The 26,562-nt window shown below is 31.1% G+C and overlaps 1 protein-coding gene across 18 annotated transcripts in view; it reads left to right on the plus strand.

Annotated features, from left to right (window-relative positions):
• Window positions 1–26,562, plus strand: part of LOC139498970 (dual specificity tyrosine-phosphorylation-regulated kinase 4-like) — a 106,068-nt gene that overhangs the window by 36,332 nt on the left and 43,174 nt on the right. For 5 of the 18 annotated variants that reach the window (XM_071287576.1, XM_071287586.1, XM_071287584.1 and 2 more), the window contains exon 1: window positions 12,658–14,068. The exons of the other annotated variants lie outside the window; for them this stretch is intronic. In XM_071287576.1, the coding sequence (XP_071143677.1) occupies window positions 13,955–14,068 (114 nt within the window). In that variant the 5' untranslated portion in view covers window positions 12,658–13,954. Of the gene's footprint in view, window positions 1–12,657; window positions 14,069–26,562 lie in introns of those variants that run through there. 18 annotated transcript variants of the gene reach the window in all.

Below are 26,562 nucleotides of genomic sequence, written 5' to 3' on the forward strand. Positions count from 1 at the left end.
AGAAAATACACTACAAAAAACCTGAACCAACTGAAAGTTTAATCTGATTAAGAGATCGTCTAGAAAATGCATGAAATGCTTGCCACTGGACATTAAGCATCCAACAATCAATCAATTTGATTTTTACTGAATTTTGAAAGAAAGTCATGACTTATATTTTATGTGACATTTATGAAATTACATGAAAGATAATATTGGATATTTACAGGAATCAATTGATTTAAAAATGGGAGAAGAAAAAAATTGTGTTTTTGACAGTGATCCCCTCTTGAAAGATTACTGATTAGATGTATGTGTTTATAATCTGTGATCTTTGTCTTTAGAAAGTTTATTGGTTAAAAATACCATTTAGAACAATCTTTCAGATTAATGTTTTTAAAATCGATAACTTTAGAATTAAAAATCACATTGAATCAGCGTTTCAGAAAACTTTAATGGAAAAAGTTTATTTAATATTGTTTGCTATATGGATTTAGCTATTTATTGTAGCACTTGTGAATAAAAATTGTGGTCAAATATTGTCTGTCTGAGTGTAGATGGCCTTGCTTTTAATGTATTTTCCGATTATTGAACTCTACAGGTCAATACATTAGTGTCTGAGTTTAGAGCTTGATGTTTAGGACAACAACATCTGGGTTGTAAAGTGTTGATTCTAAGCAGTAACAGAGATTTTATGATATATGTGATCTTCCATGAAGTATTAATTAGCTGTATATTTTAAAGAACCTGCAGTGAAGCAGCTTTTCGAAAGTGTTGATTTGGAATGGTTAACTTTAGTTTTGGAATTTTAGTATGTTTGATGTTTTGTGACAGAAATGTAATGCTTAAGACTCAAAGTTACAAAAAAAAACAGCTGGAAAAAGTACAGTAACGGAGTAATTGATAACTTTGTCGTTTGTGTTAAGAATTATATTGTTAATGAAAAAAGAGGAAAAAAGGGAAATTTAGGAACAGCAAGTTACTGGACTATAATACACCTTTATTTTGTGATGTCTAGAATTCAGTATGGGATACCAGTTTGTAATGAATGAAGAGTCACAGGTAAAGTTAATGTCAGTTGTTTAAAAATAATAAAAAAAAGGGGGAGATGTTTCATTTCAGTTTAGTTATCGTAATTATTCTGTTTCAAGACTTTATTAATCTTGTTTTTATTTTAAAAATTTTTTGAAGCCTGCATTTAAGTTTAGAATTGCATATTTTAGTCCAAATATATGTACAAATCTGTGGATGGGTTAAAAAGAATAAAAGAATTAAATGGACCAAACAAATAAGAATAGCGTGATAATAAATTGGATGCCAAAATAATGAAAAATAAAGTAACAAAAAAAAATGATGCGGTTCTAAATGAATAGAGATTTTAGGTGTATGCATGTTTATATTTATATAGTTGTAGGAAGTTGAACAAAACTATACTCAATAAATTTAGGTGAAACATTGACATTGAAAAGATAGAAAACAAAATATATTCAAGAATTTTGTATTTTGAGAAATTTGTTTGTACTTGGAAAATTGGTCGGATGTTTTAATCGATTTAACTATTGAATTTTTCCAACAAAACCTGATAACTTGGTTAATGTTTTTTCAGAACTTGGTTAATACTTGTTTTCCTGTAATTTTCTACCTTTATCAATGAAAATCAATTTTTGGAACCTTCCTGGAATGAATTATATAGGAGAGCTGGATTCTGTATAAAAAATACTGTCTGACTTTATTTTGTAATTGGTATTTATAAATAATAGAAAATGGGTGTGGGAAAAGTATGGTAGGCACTTAATGACATATCTGATCCATAATGAAAAGTAAGGAAAGCATTGCATGACATATCTGATCCATATTGAAAAGTAAGGAAAGCATTGAATGACATATCTGATCCATACTTAAAAGTAAGGAAAGCATTGAAAGACATATCTGATCCATAATGAACAGTAAGAAAAGCATGGCATGAAATATCTGATTCATGCTTAAAAGTAAGGAAAGAATAGAATGACATATCTGATCCATACAAAGAGTAAGGAAAACATTGAATGACATATCTAATCCATACTAAAAGTAAGGAAAGCATTGAATGACATATCTGATTCAAACTGAAAAGTAAGGAAAGCATTTTCTGACATATCTAATCCATACTAAAAGTAAGGAAAGCATTGAATGACATATCTGATTCATACTGAAAAGTAAGGAAAGCATTGCATGACATATCTGATCCATACTGAAAAGTAAGGAAAGCATTGAATGACATATCTGATTCATACTGAAAAGTAAGGAAAGCATTGAATGACACATCTAATCCATACTAAAAGTAAGGAAAGCATTGAATGACATATCTGATTCATACTGAAAAGTAAGGAAAGCATTGCATGACATATCTGATCCATACTGAAAAGTAAGGAAAGCATTGAATGACATAACTGATCCATACTGAAAAGTAAGAAAAGCATTTTCTGACATATCTGATCCATACTGAAAAGTAAGGAAAGCATTTTCTGACATATCTGATCCATACTTAACCCTTTCAACGCTACACAAAAAAATTCGAAAAATGGCTGCTGCTGCTGCATTTTTTTTGTGTTCATTCATTAGAACAGTATATTCCTTTTCAGACTGCTGTATCTTTTTTATTATAAGAGATACAGAGAAAGTTATTGCATGACAAATGCTCAGGAGAGTATGAACTGTAATGTTAAGCAGCTATTTCAGTAAATTTTTTATCAGGTTACCTGCATTTTCAGGTAATTAACAGGTAAAAGGTGTAATTTATTACATTTGTGTTGAATTTTGAAATAAAAACTACTTTTAATTTTTATCTATTTTATTGTTTTATCTGCCATATAGTAAAGAAGACACCAATAGCTCGATTCCGTAGCGTATTGCACCATACACAGCGTATTATGTAATCGTGGCACAAATCAGTGGCTCCGTCCTCAAAATTTTCAGTCAACCTCAGTTTTCCCCCTTTTTTCTACGTCTCGTAATGATCGATAAAAACATATTTCCCACACAAAATTAAATGTAATAATCACATTGAGATAACAAGAAACCTTTTAACTAATCCTCGTTGTCAGTTTCGCCGTAGAAATCCTGAAATATTCCCATATTTACAGCTTCGTTTCCGATTTCCCCCATTTGCATTTGTCAAAATAATGTTTTTTATTTTCCTTCTACTGCATGATTTTAAAATGAAAATTGCCGGGATTTCAAACGCAAATGAGACCTTGTATATCCTCGATTCATACAAGGAAAAATTAGAGAGGACCCAAATGAAAACCGAATGGTTTAAGAGTCCTGATGAAAAATCCTTTTCATCGCGGCACATGCCGCAAATAGCAGTGGCGGATGGCATATGTCATCGCGGCATATGCTGCGTACAGCGTTGAAAGGGTTAATAGAAAGGAAAGCATTGAATGACATATCTGATCCAAACTGAAAAGTAAGGAAAGCATTGAATGACATATCTGATCCATACTTAAAAGTAAGGAAAGCATTGAATGACATATCTGATCCATACTTAAAAGTAAGGAAAGCATTGAGAGACATATCTGATCCATAATGAACAGTAAGAAAAGCATTGCATGAAATATCTGATCCATACTTAAAAGTAAGGAAAGCATTGAATGACATATCTGATCCATACTTAAAAGTAAGGAAAGCATTGAAAAACATATCTGATCCATAATGAACAGTAAGAAAAGCATTGCATGAAATATCTGAGTCATGTTTAAAAGTAAGGAAAGAATAGAATGACATATCTGATCCATACTGAAAAGTAAGGAAAGCATGGAATGACATATCTGATCCATAATGAATTAACAGTAAGAAAAGCATTGCATGACATATCTGATCCATACTTAAAAGTAAGGAAAGCATTGAATGACATATCTGATCCATACTTAAAAGTAAGGAAAGCATTGAAAAACATATCTGATCCATAATGAACAGTAAGAAAACATTGCATGAAATATCTGAGTCATTCTTAAAAGTAAGGAAAGAATAGAATGACATACTTGATCCATACTGAAAAGTAAGGAAAGCATGGAATGACATATCTGATCCATAATGAATTAACAGTAAGAAAAGCATTGCATGACATATCTGATCCATACTTAAAAGTAAGGAAAGCATTGAATGACATATCTGATCCATACTTAAAAGTAAGGAAAGCATTGAAAAACATATCTGATCCATAATGAACAGTAAGAAAACATTGCATGAAATATCTGAGTCATTCTTAAAAGTAAGGAAAGAATAGAATGACATACTTGATCCATACTGAAAAGTAAGGAAAGCATGGAATGACATATCTGATCCATACTAAAAGTAAGGAAAGCATTGAATGACATATATATCTGATTCAAACTGAAAAGTAAGGAAAGCATGGAATGACATATCTGATCCATAATGAATTAACAGTAAGAAAAGCATTGCATGACATATCTGATCCATACTTAAAAGTAAGGAAAGCATTGAATGACATATCTGATCCATACTTAAAAGTAAGGAAAGCATTGAAAAACATATCTGATCCATAATGAACAGTAAGAAACATGACATATCTGATCCATACTTAAAAGTAAGGAAAGCATTGAATGACATATCTGATCCATACTTAAAAGTAAGGAAAGCATTGAAAAACATATCTGATCCATAATGAACAGTAAGAAAACATTGCATGAAATATCTGAGTCATTCTTAAAAGTAAGGAAAGAATAGAATGACATACTTGATCCATACTGAAAAGTAAGGAAAGCATGGAATGACATATCTGATCCATACTAAAAGTAAGGAAAGCATTGAATGACATATATATCTGATTCAAACTGAAAAGTAAGGAAAGCATGGAATGACATATCTGATCCATAATGAATTAACAGTAAGAAAAGCATTGCATGACATATCTGATCCATACTTAAAAGTAAGGAAAGCATTGAATGACATATCTGATCCATACTTAAAAGTAAGGAAAGCATTGAAAAACATATCTGATCCATAATGAACAGTAAGAAAACATTGCATGAAATATCTGAGTCATTCTTAAAAGTAAGGAAAGAATAGAATGACATACTTGATCCATACTGAAAAGTAAGGAAAGCATGGAATGACATATCTGATCCATACTAAAAGTAAGGAAAGCATTGAATGACATATATATCTGATTCAAACTGAAAAGTAAGGAAAGCATTGAATGACACATCTGACCCATAATGAAAAGTAGGAAAGCATTGAATGACATATCTGACCCATACTGAGAAGTAAGGAAAGCATGGAATAACATATCTGATTCATACTGAAAAGTAAGGAAAGCATTGAATGACATATCTGATCCATACTGAAAAGTAAGGAAAACATTGACTGACATATTTGATCCATACTGAAAAGTAAGGAAAGCATTGAATGACATATCTGATCCATACTTAAATGTAAGGAAGGCATTGAATGAAATATTGGTACTTTTTAACCGGATTTTTGTGACAAAAATGTCGGTTATTGATTTGGGGATGTACGGCGGGCGGGCGGTCGGGCGGGCGGTCGGTCGGTCGGGCGGGCGGGCGGTGATCAAATGTTGTCCGTGCATTAACTCATGAACCGTTCAACCGAAGCTTTTAAAATTTTAATATGTTGTTACTGACAACTAAATGAAGGTCAAGTTCAATAATGGCGATTTTGACTTTTACCGTTCAGGAGTTATGGTTCTTGAAAGATTGAAAAATGGAGTTTCCAGTCGTGTCCGTGCATTAACTCATGAACCGTTCAACCAAAGCTTTTAAAATTTTAATATGTTGTTACTGACAACTAAATGAAGGTCATGTTCAATAATGGCGAGTTTGACTTTTACTGTTCAGGAGTTATGGTTCTTGATAGATTGAAAAATGGAGTTTCCAGTCGTGTCCGTGCATTAACTCAGGAACCGTTCAACCAAAGCTTTTAAAATTTTAATATGTTGTTACTGACAACTAAATGAAGGTCAAGTTCAATAATGGCGATTTTGATTTTTACCGTTTAGGAGTTATGGTTCTTGAAAGATTGAAAAATGGTGTTTCCTGTCGTGTCCGTGCATTTTCTCATGAACCATTCAACCAAAGCTTTTGAAATTTTTATATGTTGTTACTGATGACAAAATAGAGGTCAAGTTCAATAATGACGATTTTGACTTTTACCGTTCAGGAGTTATGGTTCTTGAAAGATCGTAAAATGGCGTTTCCATTCACGTTGTTGCATAATTACTCATGAACCATTCAATCTAAGCTTTTCAAATTTTAATATGTTGATACTGATGACAAAATGGAGGTCAAATTTGATATTGACGATTTTCACTTTCACATTCATCAGTAATGGTTCTTGTGATATTGCCAGGACACAAAAAAATGTTAATAAATCCGGTTTGCTGTCGTTGTGACAGCCTCTTGTTATTTGGTCTTTCTAAAAAGAAAGAGAAGCATTTAATGATATATCTAGCTTATGTTGTCATTACACCCAGTCTTGCTCCTTCATTACGTTTGCTTCCCTCAGTTTTCATTGGTACTCTTGATTTGTCTTTTAAATTGCTTTTTGGTAAACTAAACTGTTACCCTAATTTTATTAAAAGACAAGCATTAAATTTTGACTTATAACAGGTCCTTTCTAAAAAGTAAAGTGAAGCATTAAATGATATTTGGTGAAGCCACTAAGAAAGTTTTGATGTGAAAAAATGCTTTACGATTTTTATCCAATTATATTAAAAAAATCCTTTCAGCTTTAAATCTCTTAAATTAGTTTTATAAAAGAAAATATAACTAAAATTTTTAAGTTTTTATCCCTGATAAGTCCCAAATAAATTAAGAATATTTTTTTATGATCTGTTCTCATTTCCATCAATACATAGAAAGGGTTAACAGAAATTATCATCATGTCCCCAGTCTCCATCTACAAAAAAAAAATCATTTACAAAATAAACATAGCAACATATGGTCCAAAAAGCTATAGTGACTTGATGCTTGTTCACACAATAGAGGGTCAAACAAGTTTTATGATTTAGGAAGTTAAATATAAAAGGTCAGAAGGTACTAATATTCATAATTTTGTTATGAGTGGATGTCCCTGGAGATATATTTATTTAACTATCGAGTTTATCTACCATTCAAACACTTATTCTATCTTAATTGATAACTTATATGTGATAGAAGAGTTGACTTAGTGTTGGAATGTACCTCACTGGTCTTTTGATGATTTACCAATTGAATAAACTCCCAAACTAGTCTTAATGAAATACAGATCTGGTGTCCTCCATGCTTTGCTTACATGAGGATCTGATGTTACATTTGGTTCTTAGTCTTTCTGTTTTAAAGACTTGATTTTGTGTGTTGATTTGTTTTACATTTGTCATTTCATTTCATGGCCTTTTATTGTAAGCTGACTATATAAGAATGATGAGCAAAAAATAAAGAAGGCTAAGAGAAAGAAAATGGCATCAAAAATTAAAGAATACACCAATGAATTCTTGACCCTTGTACACAGGTTGTTATCGGTGTCAAAATGTCTACAAAAAGTTTGTTGCTAAAGTTAAACAGGCATATATGTCCATGTGTTAACAGTTAGTTTTTTGTTCTTAGTAATATAAGGTTACTTATATACTATGTATATATACTGCTCTTTGGTCAGGTTAATGTCTCTAACTGACACATTCTCAATTTTATTAGTAGTACTTATATGAGTCATATCTGTACAGCAAAGGTACTTATTACACTTTTAACTGCATTTAAAGCTTACATCATGTTGATGGCTAAGTCAATAAGTCACTTTGTTATGAATACATACTTATGTCAAGGGGACTATTTTTATACAAAGAGTGTACATATTGGATTAACGATAACATCTAATCAAACAACAAACTTAGTTAGGATGATATGAACTTTTAGCTTTCTCTTCTAAATTTTTTCATATTTTTCATGATGATGCAACTTTTATAGCTGTTTTTAAGGATGAGTTTTCTCATTGTTGAAGATTGTACTGTTACCTATAATTGCTTTGTAATCTCCACACATTTTGAACTTTGGTGTATTATAAGTTGTCTCACTGACAATCCTACCACATCTCTTTATTTTTATACGCCCCTCAGCACGGTCCACATGTTGCACCGTAACGTGAGAATCGCCTATCCAAATTTCATGAAATTTAAAATAGTTGTTTCATATGATGGTCAAACGATATCTATATTTTTTTAGTGAAAATAGTATTTAAACTTTTTGAGTTATGGGACTTAAACTTAAATACTTAATAACTAAAACAGCTAGCTATTGGGGTGTGTTTTTTCACATGTTGCGCTGTATCTCACAAATGATTTATGATTATTGCTTAAAACTTTACAAACTTTTTAGTTATATTAATCCAAAGATCTGCTTACTTTTTGGTAATGATTCAAATTTTTGTTTTTGAGTTTTTTATTAAAAAAAAAAGGGGGGTGTTTCACATGTCATGCAGTATATCAAAAACGATTTATGATTATTGCTTAAAACTATACACATTTCTTAGTTATATTAATCTAAAGATCTGTATAATTTTGATGATGATTTAAAAAATTTATTTAGAGTTATTGAGTTTTTTGTTAAAAAAAGGGGGGTTTTCACATGTTGCATCGCATCTTAAAAACCGTTCATGATTATTGCTTAAAACTTTACACACTTCTTATTTATATAAATCATTAATCTAAAGATCTGTTTACTTTTTGGTGATGATTCAAAATTTTATTTTAGAGTTTTTTTTAAAAGTTTTTTTCACATGTTGCACTGTATCTCAGAAACTATTTATGATTATTTGAAAAACTTCACTCACAAAACAAAGGGTGTATCATGCGCTCATAGCGCAACTGTTTATTATATTTCTAATTTAGGTTGACTTAACTTTTCATCTTTTCTGCATTGGCTAGAGGTATAGGGAGAGGGTTAAGATCTCACAAACATGTTTAACCCCGCCGCATTTTTGCGCCTGTCCTAACTCAGGAGCCTCTGGCCTTTGTTAGTCTTGTATTATTTTAACTTTTAGTTTCTTGTGTACAATTTGGAGTTAAGTATGGCGTTCATTATCACTGAACTAGTATATATTTGTTATGGTGCCAGCTGAAGGACGCCTCCGGGTGCGAGAATTTCTCGTTGCATTGAAGACCTGTTGGTGACCTTCTGCTGTTGTCTGCTCTATGGTCGGGTTGTTGTCTCTTTGGCACATTCCCCATTTCCATTCTCAATTTTATATGTACAAAAGTGTTCATGTTCATGTATACATGTATATATAAGTTTTGAAATATGAATTAAAAAAAAAGATCAGAAATACTTAAATGAGTCACAGTATAACCCTTCATTCTGAACATGCATGAAATATTTGCCACTGTATGTTATTACCAAACAACAATCAGTCAATTGCAGTAACCCATGGGCCAATAAATCAAATAACCAAAAGAGAAATGAAACAGAAAGTATTATTATTTATTTAGTTGTGGATAGAAATTTTCATGATTTGTGGTGCAGCTTGTGGCTAAGATTTCTCAAACAAATGTAAATTTCAAAAAATTGTAATGAAGATATCATGGTTTATTTTTAAGCTGCTTTTTAGGGTTATTTAATAGCATTTTAGGTTGCTCATTTGTTTTTATATTTGCAAAAGTTGTCTCTCTTTTGAAACATATTGGTTTTAGTAATAATTACTATTGTGTTTCACAGTTTTCAATTAGTGATGTTTTAGAATACTTAATTACGAGTAATGATAAATTAGATAGTAAACTATTAGATTTCACAGATTTCTCAGGGCATGTAATCATACCTGCCAACTGTCACTATTTGCGGGGGATTTCCCCATGGAGGCTCCCAAATGGAAATTTTGAAACAGCAATTTTGTCCACAATTTTATACAAAACAATTAATTTTACAATGGCTAAAGGCTTGTAAAAGTATGAAGAAGCCAAAAAACAACATTAAAATATATTTGAAGGCCCCCTTGGAGGTTTTATGGGACTGTGGCAGCCATTTTGTACGTAAAACCCCATGGGCATTTTGAAAAGTTGGCAGGTATGCAGTCGGAGTAATGGGTTATTGTCTAACCTGGAATACGAGATGCTGTTGATCAGCAAGCAAATAATTTGTAATCCCCATTCAATATAACATACATAATTTGATGACTGTATAATATGTAAGTAATATTTAAGGTTAATAAAACGACTGGTGCCACATGTGGAGCAGCATCTGCTTACCCTTGTGAGCAGCAGAAATCACCCCTGTTTTTTTGTAGGGTTCGTGTTGCTTATAGTCTTTAGTTTTCTATGTTGTGTCTTCTGTACTAATATTTGTCTGTCTTTTTATTTTTAGCCATGGCGTTGTCAGTTTATGTTCTATCTATGAGTTTGACTATCCCTCTGGTATCTTTCGTCCCTCTTTTGAAACACATTCTTTAAGTTTTGGCTACTCATATACTGTGAGTAAATTGCATTGCTAGTCTTCTATTCCTGTGAACCACAACCCTTGGCAGGAAAACTGGCAATCTAAATCAATTGGAATCAAAGGCACTTTCCATGTACAGAATAGTTAACAATTACTTTTTAAAAAGAAAGGTCTTTTCACTTTAAATTTACTCATGCAAATATAAATATGTTAAATATTGAATTTCATTTCAATCTAATTTAATAACTTTTTTTTTTTTTTTAGATATATGATAATTTAGAATCTAAAAACAGAATTTGAGTTAAGGAATAAAAAGTATGAAAAATGGGACACTTGTCAAAAGACTTTAGATATTCAACACTTTGACTGTCTATAAATATTCCGCTAATTGATTTTGCTGTAATACGATCGTCTCCAATTGTGTTTTGTTTCTTACTAAACAAAATATTAAAGACTATAGCCATAGGGAATTTTTGGACAAATGCAGTGAAATTTGTTTATTAATTTTCATAATATGTTTATTCCTATTTGGATTTTGTACACAAGATATTAATTTTCACTTGAGAGAATACATTGTTCGAGAAATCATGATGTGAAATTTATTATTGGGAATTATGACTTTATTAACAATACAAATATTAATTTTAAATTTGCGATAAATTATTGTGTTTATTCAGTGAAACTAAAATCAGTTGGTCATAATACATTATTATTGAATGTATTTAAATGACTTAAGAAAAAAACAACGGGGAACTTAATGTTGACATTTCTTTTGGAAATAAACAATAAATATTTCAAATGGATGAAAACTTAACAAAATTAAATACCGTTAGAGAGTAGAGGTAAATTAGCACCATGAAAATTTGACTGTTATTTAACGAATTCAATGATTTTTTAGCGTGCTAAATAAGAAATATGGTGTTTGGATAGTTTTATATTAAATCACACATTGCTACTATAGAGTTTGGTAGCTTCGGTTCTAGTGAGGATTTATTGAGATATACATATGATAACATGTATAAGACCTCCTTATAGCTTGAAAAGTTCAAGTGATTGAGAAGAATTGTTTATTGGAGAGGCAAATATTGAAAAAAACTCTCTTAAATCTATTGCCACGATACTGTAAAAACGAGGACTGTTCACCTTAAAATGTGCTAGTATTGGAGTTAAAAAGAATTGGTGCTGAATTGAGGAATAAAATGATTTAATTGTATTCATTCTTTTGACTCAGATGCTGGATATTTACATCCCTTTGAATATTACTGCTTTGAAGTTAAAGTTTATTTTTTGTTTTGCAAAAAATCGGGACAGGAAGAGCCTTCATCTGTTTGAAGAAATACTGTTTACTATATAACCTCCAAACTGACATGTAGAGGGACTCGGTCACTTCAGTGAATCTAATTAATGGAAAGAAATTCAGGCTATTTTATGGTTTGATATATGTAAGCTGAATATCTGTAGGTTGATTATTTATTGAGAAATTAATAACAATTTGACAATTGTCATTTGAATTGTAAACAATAACCATTAATTTTAAAAGTGCGTGGATTTGACTTTCAAATACGGAAAGGTCAATCTTGATTTTGATTGATTGCTATCAATGAAGTGTACAGAGTACAAATGTATCATTTTGTCTTGCATATATATTCGGACTCTTAGATAACTGCATGCCACTATTTTAAGCACTAAAAGACAATAGGGCTATAGGTATTTACCAGTTAATGGATTTTACAAGCAGAGAACTTTAAGACGTTTTTAGCAAACAATTGGAATTCATAGATTTTGAGTCAAACAGAAAGCCTCTAAGAAAAGCAGGGTGCGTCTGACTTTTTTCAAGCAAGGAGCTTAGAGAGTAACTCATCCATTGAATTGGAATAAGATTAAGTTTGTGCAGTTATAATCAGTCAAACAGAAAGTCTCTAAGAAAAGCACTGGTCTGTCTGATTTTTTTAAGCAGGCAAGTTTTGACCAAACTAAGATTTGAATGGTCAAATGGTCAGAAAGATTTAAGGACTAAAAACTTGTCAGATTAGTTGTTGCAGACTTTACAAGCAAGCTAGACATTTTTTGTGATATTTAGGGTTGGAAAGGGTGCAGACTATTCACAAATGAGGATAATACACGACCAATAACGGCACCTTAAAAAGAGATTTTCACTACTGGTACCTATTACTCTATTGCGTGTTTGGTAGCAGAGCTTTTTTGTCTTGTTACATCTTATAAAGTCTTATTATTCTAAATATTGCTGTTCGATGTGAGCCATGCAAGGCTATGTCTATTAGACCATACTTTGACCTATAATGATTTACTTTTACAAATTGTGACTTGGATGGAGAGATGTCTCATTGGCACTCATACCACATCTTCTTAATTATATCTATGGAATTCATGGAACAGCTGTCTCTGATTATATAAATGTTCAAGAAAGAACAAAAAGAACCAGACATGCAAATTGCGATTAGGTGATAATCTTATAGTGTTGTTAAAATAGCGGTAACCTTTTCAAACAATCTGAAGCCATAGATTATTAATTTCTTTACTAGGAGTTTCGGAGAGAAAAAATATTAATTTTATTGTTTGACTTTTGTTGAACTTTTGACTTGTATAAATAAAAGGCTTGCAATCTAAATTATGAACTTGAGCTGTGAAATCTGAGAAACAAGCATCTTAAGACGAACATGCAGTGTTGTCAAATTTTCGTTAAATTGTATTCATTATTTATTAAGAACTTGAAACTTTTGTTGACACTTATTTAAATGTAGGAATTGTTTAAACTTGTCTGTTATAATCAATTTTATAATAAATAAAAGATATAGAAGATTCCATAAAATTTGAATATATTTGTACTCAAGAAACTTTGAATTGTTTAACCTGTTAAATAAGGAAACTAGTCTAGAATCGACAAGAATTCACAGCATGACGTGACTGTCACATATAGATTTTAATTTTACAGTTTGCTTTTATAAACAACTAAAATTATCAGAGAAACAAAAATGAGTGCAATCAATTGCAGCCAACACGCTCATCCTTTCTCGGTTGAACTCTGTAAATTTGGACCACAGTTGAATTGCAGACAGAAACTTTGACAAAATGCTAAGAAGCGTGGCACAGATTTTGATCCCAAATGTTTTGCGACAATTTGATGATAATAATTTAAATATGAAAACACATTCATGTAATTAAACATTTGGATGAGGGAATTAAAATGTGCTGACATGCATCCATTTTGGATAAGACATATGACACTGTTTTATATGAAGATGTACTTTGTTGTTCATGCTATTGTGAATTAAATTAACTTGGATATCTATTGGAAAATACTTTTCAGACATAATATAGTGAAAAAAAAACTATTTGACAAAAGACTTTGCGATGTGGTCCTCAGTATGTTAAAAATATGGAATATTCAAGAGCATCAACTCAATGATTATATTCCGGGAGTGAAAACTTTTCATGAATGAAAATGCATACTTTTATTTTGCTGATAAGATAAAAGTTAATTACTACAAGTGTTAATTTAGAATTGATTGTCTCTGAGTCATCAATAATGGGAGCTTATGTCCAGTATTAAATTTTTGACTCTTCCCACTACTATGGGAAATGCTGCAGGAAACCAGACTCAATCATCAACCCAGGTTCTTCAAGTCCAGCATGTACATGTATGGTTGAATGTAAGTGAAAGATTTTTACTAAATTACAATTTGTAGCCTTTAATAAATTTATGTTTCTTCTAGAAGCATAGGCAGATGCAGTGCCCCCCCTTTTTGGGGTAAAAATTTGGTTGATTATATAGGGAATCACTGAAGCAGGACTGGAGCTGCTCCCCCTGTAGGTCAGTCAGCGGTGCCCTCCTTATGAAAACTTCTGGTTCTGCCACTGACACACAGTGCACTGACAAGTAACTGAGATGTAAGTAGTTGACTAATTCATACAAATGCTAATCTAATCTTGTATGACAATGGCTGTCAAAGACAAAATATTTGATTCTGTCACATATGTTTTCAATTACCTATTACCTTTGCTGTATGAAAGCAACGCAAGATGATGGAACTTTGTGGTTGAAATCTTAGGGTGCAATCAACAGTTTTTTTCTATGACCTCATATATTTTGAGGAACCATGCATAAGTGACCCTTAGTGGTGGACTGATTAATAAAGATACTTGTATAAAACTAGATATCACTGGAATCAGAATGTTCTCTAGTTTATAATGAAATAAAAATAAAGTGTACATTTAATAGTATAAAAAAATAAATTTCAGAGAAAATGGGAAAAACATTGCCTAATCAATCTATTAGCTTAAAAAACCTGAAATCAGGTCATGTGCACACCCACTAAGACATGATGATACATGCACATTTTTCATAATCAAAACAATGAATTTCATTAATTTTTACCTATATGGTCTTTCAAAAAATGCATGCTTCAGGGTATGTTTGCCTGCTCTGAAAAGAGCTATAATTTGGCTGCAAATAAGTTTTCAATTTTCACTGCCAAAAAAAACCAGGATGTTTACAGTGTTGTCTCCCCTCAAAACATATATATTTAATATAATTTTCTAAATTATTTTAATCATTCAACTTGTTTTAATTGAAGTTAAAATTAACATATTTTTACAACCGATTATATTAATACAAACAATTACAGTGACTTGACTGTTAGTGTTGCTATCCACCAATTACAACTCATTCAAAATTTTGACCAAATTGCAATTTGTTTTATAAAATCAAATTGTTCAACTGGTCAGAATATTGAACAAATTGTTCAGTCAAAATGTGAAAGTGCAAGGTGATAAAATAAAATATACTTACAATCCTATAAGACTTTAACTCCACTTTAATGATGTTATTACTAAATTTGTCTATCAATCTGTATAGTTATATTATAGCCATTACCATACTAAAGGTAAAATGTTTTATTTTGAATTGCTATAAAAATGTCCAAACTAAGCTTTTATATAGTTTTTCTTTCCAAAAGGATTTTATATTTATAAGAATCATATATCATTTAAAATAATACATCATATATTCAGTAAAAAACGTGCGAAATAACAATATGCTATTGATAAGTTTCCTTGGGGAGATAACCTAAAATACTATTCTTTTGAATAAAGACTTTTTGAAACCAAAAAAGATTATCTCCCCTTCCTACAAACATATTGCAATTTCACAAATATTTTACTGAATATGAAATGTTTTTATTCACATAATGTGTGATTCTTATGAATATAGAATACTTTTCGAAAGAAAAACTATATAAAAGCTTAGTTTGGACATTTTTATAGCAATTAAAAATAAAACAGTTCACTTTTAGTATGGTAATGGCTATAATATAACTATACAGATTGATAGACTGATTTAGTAATACCATCATTAAAGTGGAGTTAAAGTCTTATAGGATTGTAAGTATGTTTTATTTTATCACCTTGCACTTTCACGACTTGACTGTGGTTTTCCACAGCAGTTGGTTCAAATTTCTGACCAGTTGAACAATTTGGTTTAATAAAACAAATTGCAATTTGGTTAAAATTTTGAATGAATTGCAATTGATGGATAGCAACACTTACAGTCAAGTCACTGTAACATGATACTTTTTCACTAATTATGTTGATAAAAGGGACTTCCCTCCATGTCTATTTTTAGTCGGGGAATATTACTGCTAGTTTTTTTATACAAACTGTTCATAGCACCCTTAAGTTGACTTGAATATTTGAGTTTAATTGCCCTTTAAGGCGAAGTGTACGTAATTAAACTACACAATGGATTTTTTAAAAATTTTACATGTAGATTCTGCTTGGAAAAATAAATCGGAAAATAAAATAAAAAAAGGGGGTAACCGTTTTCGTTTTTGAGATACGAGCTGTTGAAGTTAACAGCATCATACACCAAAATTACCAAGGATATATAGGGAAAATCGTGAAATTCGGCAGGAATTGTTACATTTCCAAGATTTTCTATTATATTAGACAATCGATTTTTTTTTTAATTTATGAGACGATTCTAAAATGTCTGAGGAATCGATTGGTGCAAAGAAAGTCCTTAGCAACCGTGCTACTTTTCAAGCTATACCCTGTTAAAGTTGAATCTTGAGTGTAAAAAAACAAAAAACAACAACGTTATTGACGTCGCTGTAATAGTTACGACGCTTCATATAGTTCTATACTTGTATGAAATATATACCGTTTTGTTGGAGTTCGTGTTGCTCGGTCTTTAGTTCTTTATGTTACGTTTTGTGTACTATTGTATTGTATTTGTCTTTTATATTCGGGTGCGTGCGGAGATCGCCAAGCTAGAAAACGGTTGACATTTTCTTTATTATGAACTAGAACTATTTTCGACCTTGGTGCCTTATTTTTGTTAAAATCTAAACACTGCGGCGTGTTTTAATAATAATAATAATAATAATAATAATAATAATAAATTCTTTATTTAAAGAGGGTAACTCAATTAGAAATAGTCTAATTTTCATTGAGGCCCTCAAACAAAATACATGCATCGGCATACAGTTAACATTCATACATTCATACATTAATTTACAATATATATTACTAGTATATACACAATTCAATCATTGAAATATACAAAGGGTAATAAATGACAATATTTGATATAGTTTTGTTAGAGGAAAACAAATTAGTTGACTTGCATATAATTTTCAAGAAAATGATTATAACTATGTTTCTTGAATAATTCCACATTAGGACATTTCTTTATTTCGAGTGGTAAATTATTCCATACTTTGGTTGCAGAATAATGAAAAGATTTTTTATAAAAATTTGTATTTGGTCTTGGAACAAAAAGATCATTATTAGAGACAGATCGTAAGTTGTGGCGTTGCACATCATCAATATTTAGTATTGCTAAGTAATCAGGTGTTAGCCCATTTACAATTTTATACATTAGAATTGATTGTTGGTATTTTATTCTTTTGGTAAAAGATAGCCATTTTAAAGAAGAAAACATGAAATTAGATGGAATAGAAATATCGCATTCCAGTATAATTCTTGCTACTCTTTTTTGAAGTTTTATGATTCTATCTGAATCTTTTTGTAATAAATTTCCCCAAACTGAACTACAATAGTCTATATATGGTAGAATATATGCATTATAAAATAGTTGCCTTGTGTGTATTGGCAAATATACTTTAATTTTATATAAAAGTGATACTTTAGATGAGATAATTTTACATATACGATCAACATGATCTTCCCAGCTTAAATTTTCATCAATGTCTATTCCAAGTAATTTGAAAGAATGGACATTCTCAATACATGTTTCGTTGACGGTAATACATAATTCTGATAGTTGTTTAAGTTTTTGTTTTGAACCCATTTCATACACTTAGTTTTTTGTGCATTGATTTTCATACTGTTATTGTTACACCAAGATTGTATAGCATTTAAATCATTTTGCAATATGCTGTTTATTTTTTCAATGTTTTTTATCATGAAAATGCAATGTTGAATCATCAGCATATAAATCCATATTGGATTGTTTAACATGAAGTGGTAAATCATTTATATATATTAAAAATAACAGCGGACCTAAAATAGAACCTTGAGGCACTCCATACTTTACAAACGATTTATCAGATTTAATGTTAGCGTATTGGACTTCTTGTTGTCTGTCAGACAAATATGATTTTATCCAATCTATTATATGTTTTCCGATATGATAAAATTTTAACTTTTCTAGAAGTATGGCATGGTTAATAAGGTCAAAAGCCTTACTGAAATCTAAAAACACTGTACCAACTATTTCTCCATTATCTAAATATTTTAATCATTCGTCAATTAGTTTAGTTAGCGCTGTTTGGCAGGAATGACCTTGTCTGAAACCTGACTGGGCGATATGTAACAATTTTTTATTGTTAAGGAATTCATATAACTGTGTACATACATGTCTTTCGAAAATTTTAGATATGGTATTCAAAATAGAAATTGGACGATAATTTGAGGGAATATCTCTTGGTCCTCCTTTATGTATAGCAGTAATACTCTTGCAAGTTTTAATTTTTGCGGAAAACGATTTGAAGTTATACTTTTGTTTATTAAAAAAGTTAATGATGGGGATATTATTTCTGCACTTAACTTTAAAAATTTGGGACCTTTTCCATCTAAACCTGCGGATTTATTAATATTAAGATGTTTTAGTTGAGAACACACCTCTCCAATGGAAATGAGTTTTAAATGAAAATTTTCAGTTTTCTTTAATTTTTCACTAGTAAAATTTTTCAAAATCTTTGTTCCCATAAAACTCATTTCATCAAGGTCTCTTCTCAGAATATCAGCCATCTGTCTGGCACAGGATAACAAATCAATATTTAAGTAAATTTAAGTTGTGTGGTAATTCTTAGTACATTTGGGTAAATTAATCTTATCTTTGTGCCGCATAAGCATCTCTATAATTCAACACATCCCTGAGCCACGACATTATATATTTTATGCATTGCATGCGCTTCTTTTTATCACAATCCAGACTGGCTAGTAACCGTTGTATAACTTTTACACGTTTGAAGACGAATATTTGCGTGAAACATTTTTGTATGATTTTTATTTCTAGAAATCAATCTGAAATCTACAACAGTCCTTTCCCGAAAGTCGGGCTAGACCTTTACTTTTATGTGCATTCGGGATTTACACAAATTGTAACCCTAATAATTCAGTCGTATTATTCAGCTAATGTACGAATGCTACATTTCTCGTGTGGGAGAAAATCGAACATGGAAAGGGCTTGAATTATTCGAGTTACTCAAATTGAAACTCGGGAATATATTTCTAGCTGTTCGGAATTCGCGGAAACAAATGGTTGTTTTTCGGCATTACGGCATTGAATCAATAGAAATACCAATTTTTTCTTTTAACAAATTCGAATACCAGTCAGTTCATTGGACTTTAGTTTGAAATAGGGGCGGTAATCCATTCATTTTATCCAATCAATTTGGGGAAGGGGGGGGGAGTCAACATTGATAGCCAAAATCCTTGAAATATTCGATAAAAAACCGTTGAATGTAAATTATATGAACTCCAAAGTCTCATATTATGAGACTAGTAAACCACAGGCTTCTCAATTCTTGTATGATCATGAACTAGGTGAAAACCTAGAGCTGATCGAGTGCGAACCTCATGGATAATCATCGAGGTCGTTAAACACCCCTTGCAGTAAACTTGGGTTAAATTTTAAAAAAATCCAAATGTAAAAGTCTGAACACATTTCACCTCTCATTCCACTTAATATTAAATTGCAGTTACAAGTATCACAAACCTTCCCTGACCTCTTTTCTTTAACCATAATAGAGGGAGGAGGGATGGAGGGATCCAGATCCCGAAATCCCGGGCTTAAAAACACGACATCCCGAGGTCCTGAATTTAAAAATAATTAAATCCCGACTACCCGAAATTCGGAAATAGAATTCCCAGATCCCGAAAGGGTCAATCCCGAAATCCCGAGCTTAAAAACACCCGATCCCGGAGTTCCGATAAAGGTCCTACCCCCCCCCCCCCTCCCCCCGTAATTCTATATTCTATTCATTCATAATCTTCAATTGAGACTTGATACTTCAAAATTACATTCTCTAATTTTGAATGATACACACAGGCACAATAAAAGAAAACAGATTTCGCTATATTTCTCTTCGAAATTGGAATTTGTGAAAGAAGAAATGACATGTTATATTTTATCTTACATGTGCACTTTCAATTTCAATATGGTTCTAAATTTAGATTTAGTTTTCCCATAAATTGCGGACGGAATAGAAGACACCTGTGTTTATTTTCTGCACATGTAGAAAAAGTTGAAAACTGGGAGTTGAATGACATATTTTTTACTTATTTTAAGATAAATGTTAGAGTGAGACAACTTTCAACCTACTGAATAATTTTTGGGGCCTAGTTTGTTTATTTTTTGTATGTTTTCCGTCTTTGTTCTTCCGACCTGTAAGTGTTGCACTACTAGTGGTCAAATTATTCTCTTGTATCGTCTGATTTCCGAATGAATATAAATCATGTCCTTAAATTTTCAATTGCACAAAATACGAACATTTCAACGTATTTTTAATTAGACAATTAAATTCACACGTCTTTCATTAATTATTTGTTACCTATTATAAAACTTTACGTTGAGTACTGTGTTTTTCGTTCAAGACTACGGCTTTTTAAAACGATATTGTTGGGTCAATTCAGGTTTCATTTTAATTAATTTGATATCAATAGAAGAAAAATTGTTACATGTTCATTTGTTTATTTGTTTATAATTTTGTTGTGAGGCGTTTTTTCTTTCTGTTGATATCATAAACACGAAATGCCTTCTCCTACGCGTCTAAAACAAAAAAAAAAACCAAGTGTTTTTAAGCCATGCAGCACACAGAACAACGTACAGAATGCTGTGATTTCTAATTGGAGTTCAGTATTTAGATAATTTCTATAAGGTTTAAGACAGCATAGGAGTGCTTGTTGGATTCATTATAGACCGCAGAAAGTAGTTTCTCTTTCGTGTGTCCTTTCTTGGAGTAAGGGAGATAACTTGCGTAACTAACGACGAACGTTTTTAATCCCGTATTCCGCTAGAGGCGTGCAATTACGTACACTTCGCCTTAATGATAATTTTTACCATTTTTAGCTCACTTGGCCCTCTTAGTATTTCGCATCACTTGGCGTCCGTTTTCAGCTGTCGTCGTTTTACAAAAATCTCCTCCTCTGAAACTACAAGAAAATGAAGGTGGAATTTTTTATAAAGTCATTCAAAAGAATTTCACTCCAAATTGAAAGTATTCTCAGGCCCTTATTATAATCCCAATCTATTCCACAATGACCTGATCTCTCGTTATAACTTCTTTACAAGTAAATTAAACTCTCGATATGTGAGATAAGTAAACACAATCTTTATAATGTATATTGTATGTCATGAGCATTATAAGTCAATATGAAGTTGGGGGATGGTCAGGCTCTCTTTAGAGCCTCTAGTTTTAAATTTTGATGTAAATTGTCCAAAAAGCAGTACACTACATGTATTACACTGTTAATAATCTTATTGAGAAAAAAGTACACAGGAATTTTTTAAATAGTCATTCAAAAGAATTTCACACGAAATTAAAAATATTCTCAGGCCTGAATAATACTCCCATGCAATGATTAGAGCCTCTAGTTTTAAAATTTGGATGTCAATTGTCCAAAAAGCAGTACACTACATGTACTACACTGTAAAAATTCTTATTGAGAAAACATACAAAGGATTTTTTTTAAAAGTCATTCAAAAGAATTTCATTCCAAATTAAAGGTATTCTCAGGCCTTAATTAATAGTCCCAATCTATTCCACAATGACCTGATCTCTCGTTATAACTTCTTTACAAGTAAATTAAACTCTCGATATGTGAGATAAGTAAACACAATCTTTATAATGTATATTGTATGTCATGAGCATTATAAGTCAATATGAAGTTGGGGGATGGTCAGGCTCTCTTTAGAGCCTCTAGTTTTAAATTTTGATGTAAATTGTCCAAAAAGCAGTACACTACATGTATTACACTGTTAATAATCTTATTGAGAAAAAAGTACACAGGAATTTTTTAAATAGTCATTCAAAAGAATTTCACACGAAATTAAAAATATTCTCAGGCCTGAATAATACTCCCATGCAATGATTAGAGCCTCTAGTTTTAAAATTTGGATGTCAATTGTCCAAAAAGCAGTACACTACATGTACTACACTGTAAAAATTCTTATTGAGAAAACATACAAAGGATTTTTTTTAAAAGTCATTCAAAAGAATTTCATTCCAAATTAAAGGTATTCTCAGGCCTTAATTAATAGTCCCAATCTATTCCACAATGACCTGATCTCTCATTATAACTTCTTTACAAGTAAATTAAACTCTCGATATGTGAGATAAGTATAAAACACAATCTTTATAATGTATATTGTATGTCATGAGCATTATAAGTCAATATGAAGTTGGGGGATGGTCTGGCTCTTTAGAGCCTCTAGTTTTAAATTTTGATGTAAATTGTCCAAAAAGCAGTTCACTACATATACTACACTGTTAATAATCTTATTGAGAAAAAAGTACACAGGAATTTTTTTAAATAGTCATTCAAAAGGATTTCACTCCAAATTAAAAATATTCTCAGGCCTGAATAATACTCCCATGCAATGATTAGAGCCTCTAGTTTTAAAATTTGGATGTCAATTGTCCAAAAAGCAGTACACTACATGTACTACACTGTAAAAATTCTTATTGAGAAAACATACAAAGGATTTTTTTTAAAAGTCATTCAAAAGAATTTCATTCCAAATTAAAGGTATTCTCAGGCCTTAATTAATAGTCCCAATCTATTCCACAATGACCTGATCTCTCGTTATAACTTCTTTACAAGTAAATTAAACTCTCGATATGTGTGATAAGTAAACACAATCTTTATAATGTATATTGTATGTCATGAGCATTATAAGTCAATATGAAGTTGGGGGATGGTCAGGCTCTTTAGAGCCTCTAGTTTTAAATTTTGATGTAAATTGTCCAAAAAGCAGTTCACTACATATACTACACTGTTAATAATCTTATTGAGAAAAAAGTACACAGGAATTTTTTAAATAGTCATTCAAAAGGATTTCACTCCAAATTAAAAATATTCTCAGGCCTGAATAATACTCCCATGCAATGATTAGAGCCTCTAGTTTTAAAATTTGGATGTCAATTGTCCAAAAAGCAGTACACTACATGTACTACACTGTAAAAATTCTTACTGAGAAAACATACAAAGGATTTTTTTTAAAAGTCATTCAAAAGAATTTCATTCCAAATTAAAGGTATTCTCAGGCCTTAATTAATAGTCCCAATCTATTCCACAATGACCTGATCTCTCGTTATAACTTCTTTACAAGTAAATTAAACTCTCGATATGTGTGATAAGTAAACACAATCTTTATAATGTATATTGTATGTCATGAGCATTATAAGTCAATATGAAGTTGGGGGATGGTCAGGCTCTTTAGAGCCTCTAGTTTTAAATTTTGATGTAAATTGTCCAAAAAGCAGTTCACTACATATACTACACTGTTAATAATCTTATTGAGAAAAAAGTACACAGGAATTTTTTAAATAGTCATTCAAAAGGATTTCACTCCAAATTAAAAATATTCTCAGGCCTGAATAATACTCCCATGCAATGATTAGAGCCTCTAGTTTTAAAATTTGGATGTCAATTGTCCAAAAAGCAGTACACTACATGTACTACACTGTAAAAATTCTTACTGAGAAAACATACAAAGGATTTTTTTTAAAAGTCATTCAAAAGAATTTCATTCCAAATTAAAGGTATTCTCAGGCCTTAATTAATAGTCCCAATCTATTCCACAATGACCTGATCTCTCGTTATAACTTCTTTACAAGTAAATTAAACTCTCGATATGTGTGATAAGTAAACACAATCTTTATAATGTATATTGTATGTCATGAGCATTATAAGTCAATATGAAGTTGGGGGATGGTCAGGCTCTTTAGAGCCTCTAGTTTTAAATTTTGATGTAAATTGTCCAAAAAGCAGTTCACTACATATACTACACTGTTAATAATCTTATTGAGAAAAAAGTACACAGGAATTTTTTAAATAGTCATTCAAAAGGATTTCACTCCAAATTAAAAATATTCTCAGGCCTGAATAATACTCCCATGCAATGATTAGAGCCTCTAGTTTTAAAATTTGGATGTCAATTGTCCAAAAAGCAGTACACTACATGTACTACACTGTAAAAATTCTTACTGAGAAAACGTACACAGGATTTTTTTAAAAAGTCATTCAAAAGAAATTCACTCCAAATTAAAGGTATTCTCAGGCCTTAATAATAGTCCCAATCTATTCCACAATGACCTGATCTCTCGTTATAACTTCTTTACAAGTAAATTAAACTCTAAAAATTTGTGACAAGTAAATAGATCTTTATAATGCATATTGTATGACATGTGCATTAAGTCAATATGAAGGTCAGCAATGGTCAGGCTCTTTAAAGCCTCTAGTTATAAAATGATGTAAATTGTCCGAAAAGCACTAGTACACTATACATACTACACTGTAAAAAAAACTTATTGAGAAACGAAGGTGGAATTTTTTAAATAGTCATTCAAAAGAATTTCACTCTAAATTAAAGATATTCTGAGGCCTTAATAATAGTCCCAATCTATTCCACAATGACCTGATCTCTCGTTATAACTTCTTTACAAGTAAATTAAACTCTCGATATGTGAGATAAGTAAACACAATCTTTATAATGTATATTGTATAACAGTGTGCATTAAGTCAATATTGTTATTGAACAAAAGTAACTGTTTCTCAATGTTGAAAATTTCGGTTTTATCGAAGTAGATTTCTTTGTATTTTGACAAATTAATTTAAGGGGTGTAAATGGGCCTGGGAACAACTGGAAGATCATCTCATTCAGATAATTATTAAACATAGTTTGAATGTACTGTCAAATTTGTATTGCTGTCTTTAAAGACAGGGGCAGATCCACCCTGCCATTTTCAAAAGTGGGGTTCCCCCATGCCCTTCCACCTGGGATCTTCAACTGAGAGATTAGCATACAGCCTTAGTTGCGATCATGATGATAGACCCATTTGACTTTACATGCAATATGTCAAAATTTAATTATTACCGTACTCCAAAGAAATGGTATTCTTACCGATATCTAAGTTTGAAGATGATCAGACATTCTTCACCAGTGAGGGGCCTAATGATGGCCGAGTGTGGTCTTAATAGTCGAATTTACCCTTAATTGTTTCATTAATACCAGTTGCAAACACTGAGGTTGTGAATTTGAATCCTGCAAGTAGACGGACGCTTATTTTAATTGACTATGATTGTCAGTTTTCCTACTGAAGGTTGTTTGGTTCTCTACAGGCATTCTGGCTTCCTCCACAAAAAACCATACCGCCACAAAGTAGCACAATAGTACTATTAGTGGCATTTAACACCAATCAATCAATCAGTCTACTCTAAATTTTTCAAATGGCAAAAAATTATACAATGGAGTTGTAGCAATAAGAGGAATCAAGAATATATATGCAGGTTTTTTTTTTTTTTTAAATTTCACTATTTAACTCATTTAGGACTGTATTGTCTGTAATGTTGCTAATAAAGCTAGTCAATGTAAAGTCAGTAAGCTACAAACACAACCCTAAAATTACTAGGTAATTGGTTGAGATAATTTAAGCACTCTGGTTTTGTCCTAGTGATTTGATCAAACTTTCAAACATTTTGAATTTAGACATTTTATTGACTTATATCTAATTGTCAGAACAGAAAATTGACTATTGGGTATAGGTTTTAATCATTGTTGAAGGCCTAATACAGTGTATAGGTTTTAATCATTGTTGAAAGCCTTAAAGTAACCTATAGTTGTTAATTTCTGTGTCATTTGGTCTCATATGGAGAGTTGTCTCCCTGGTAATCATACCACATCTTGGTTTTTTTTCAGTTTCTTTTTAAACATGTGCAGGAAACACTAATTACTTAAAAAAAAAAAAGAAAATGTGGTATGATTGCCAATAAGACAACTCTGCACAAGAGACCAAATGGCACTGAAATACTAGACCATTTCATTTTATATGCTCACTTTAAACTATGTGTATGTGTATTGTAGTTACATTATATTGTATCTATTAAATAGAAGGTATGGGAGGGATGTGGGTGGTTTGATATAACGAGGACTAGACTATGAAGTTTAAATTGTTATTTTGATGTATCAAGGTCTCCAATACAAAGGAATTGAAACATGTTAGATTTAAATCGTAGTTTTAGTTGTGTTTTATATTTTTCAAACACAATACTTATAATTTTTCAAATTTTATGTCTGAAAAAGACATCATTTAAAGTAATAAAAATGTCCCAATCTTTTCAGTCTAGGTATTGATCTTTGTGAATATGATTCTTTTTTTTTTTTCTTTTTTTTTATAGATTTAATTCAATTTTTTTTTGTTTGTTTTTTTTGTTTTTTTTGATAGATTTCAATTTGGCAAAGTGCAGAACATCTAGCTATACATTAATTTGTTTTACATTTTTTTTCATTTTGGACCTTTTATAACAATGCTTTGCAGTATATGGGTTTTGCTCATTGTTGAAGGCCATAAGGTGATCTAATTAGTTGTTAACTTTGTCATTGTTTGGTCTTGGGACT

The sequence above is a fragment of the Mytilus edulis genome, chromosome 12, assembly GCF_963676685.1.
Source record: "Mytilus edulis chromosome 12, xbMytEdul2.2, whole genome shotgun sequence".
NCBI lineage: Eukaryota > Metazoa > Mollusca > Bivalvia > Mytilida > Mytilidae > Mytilus > Mytilus edulis.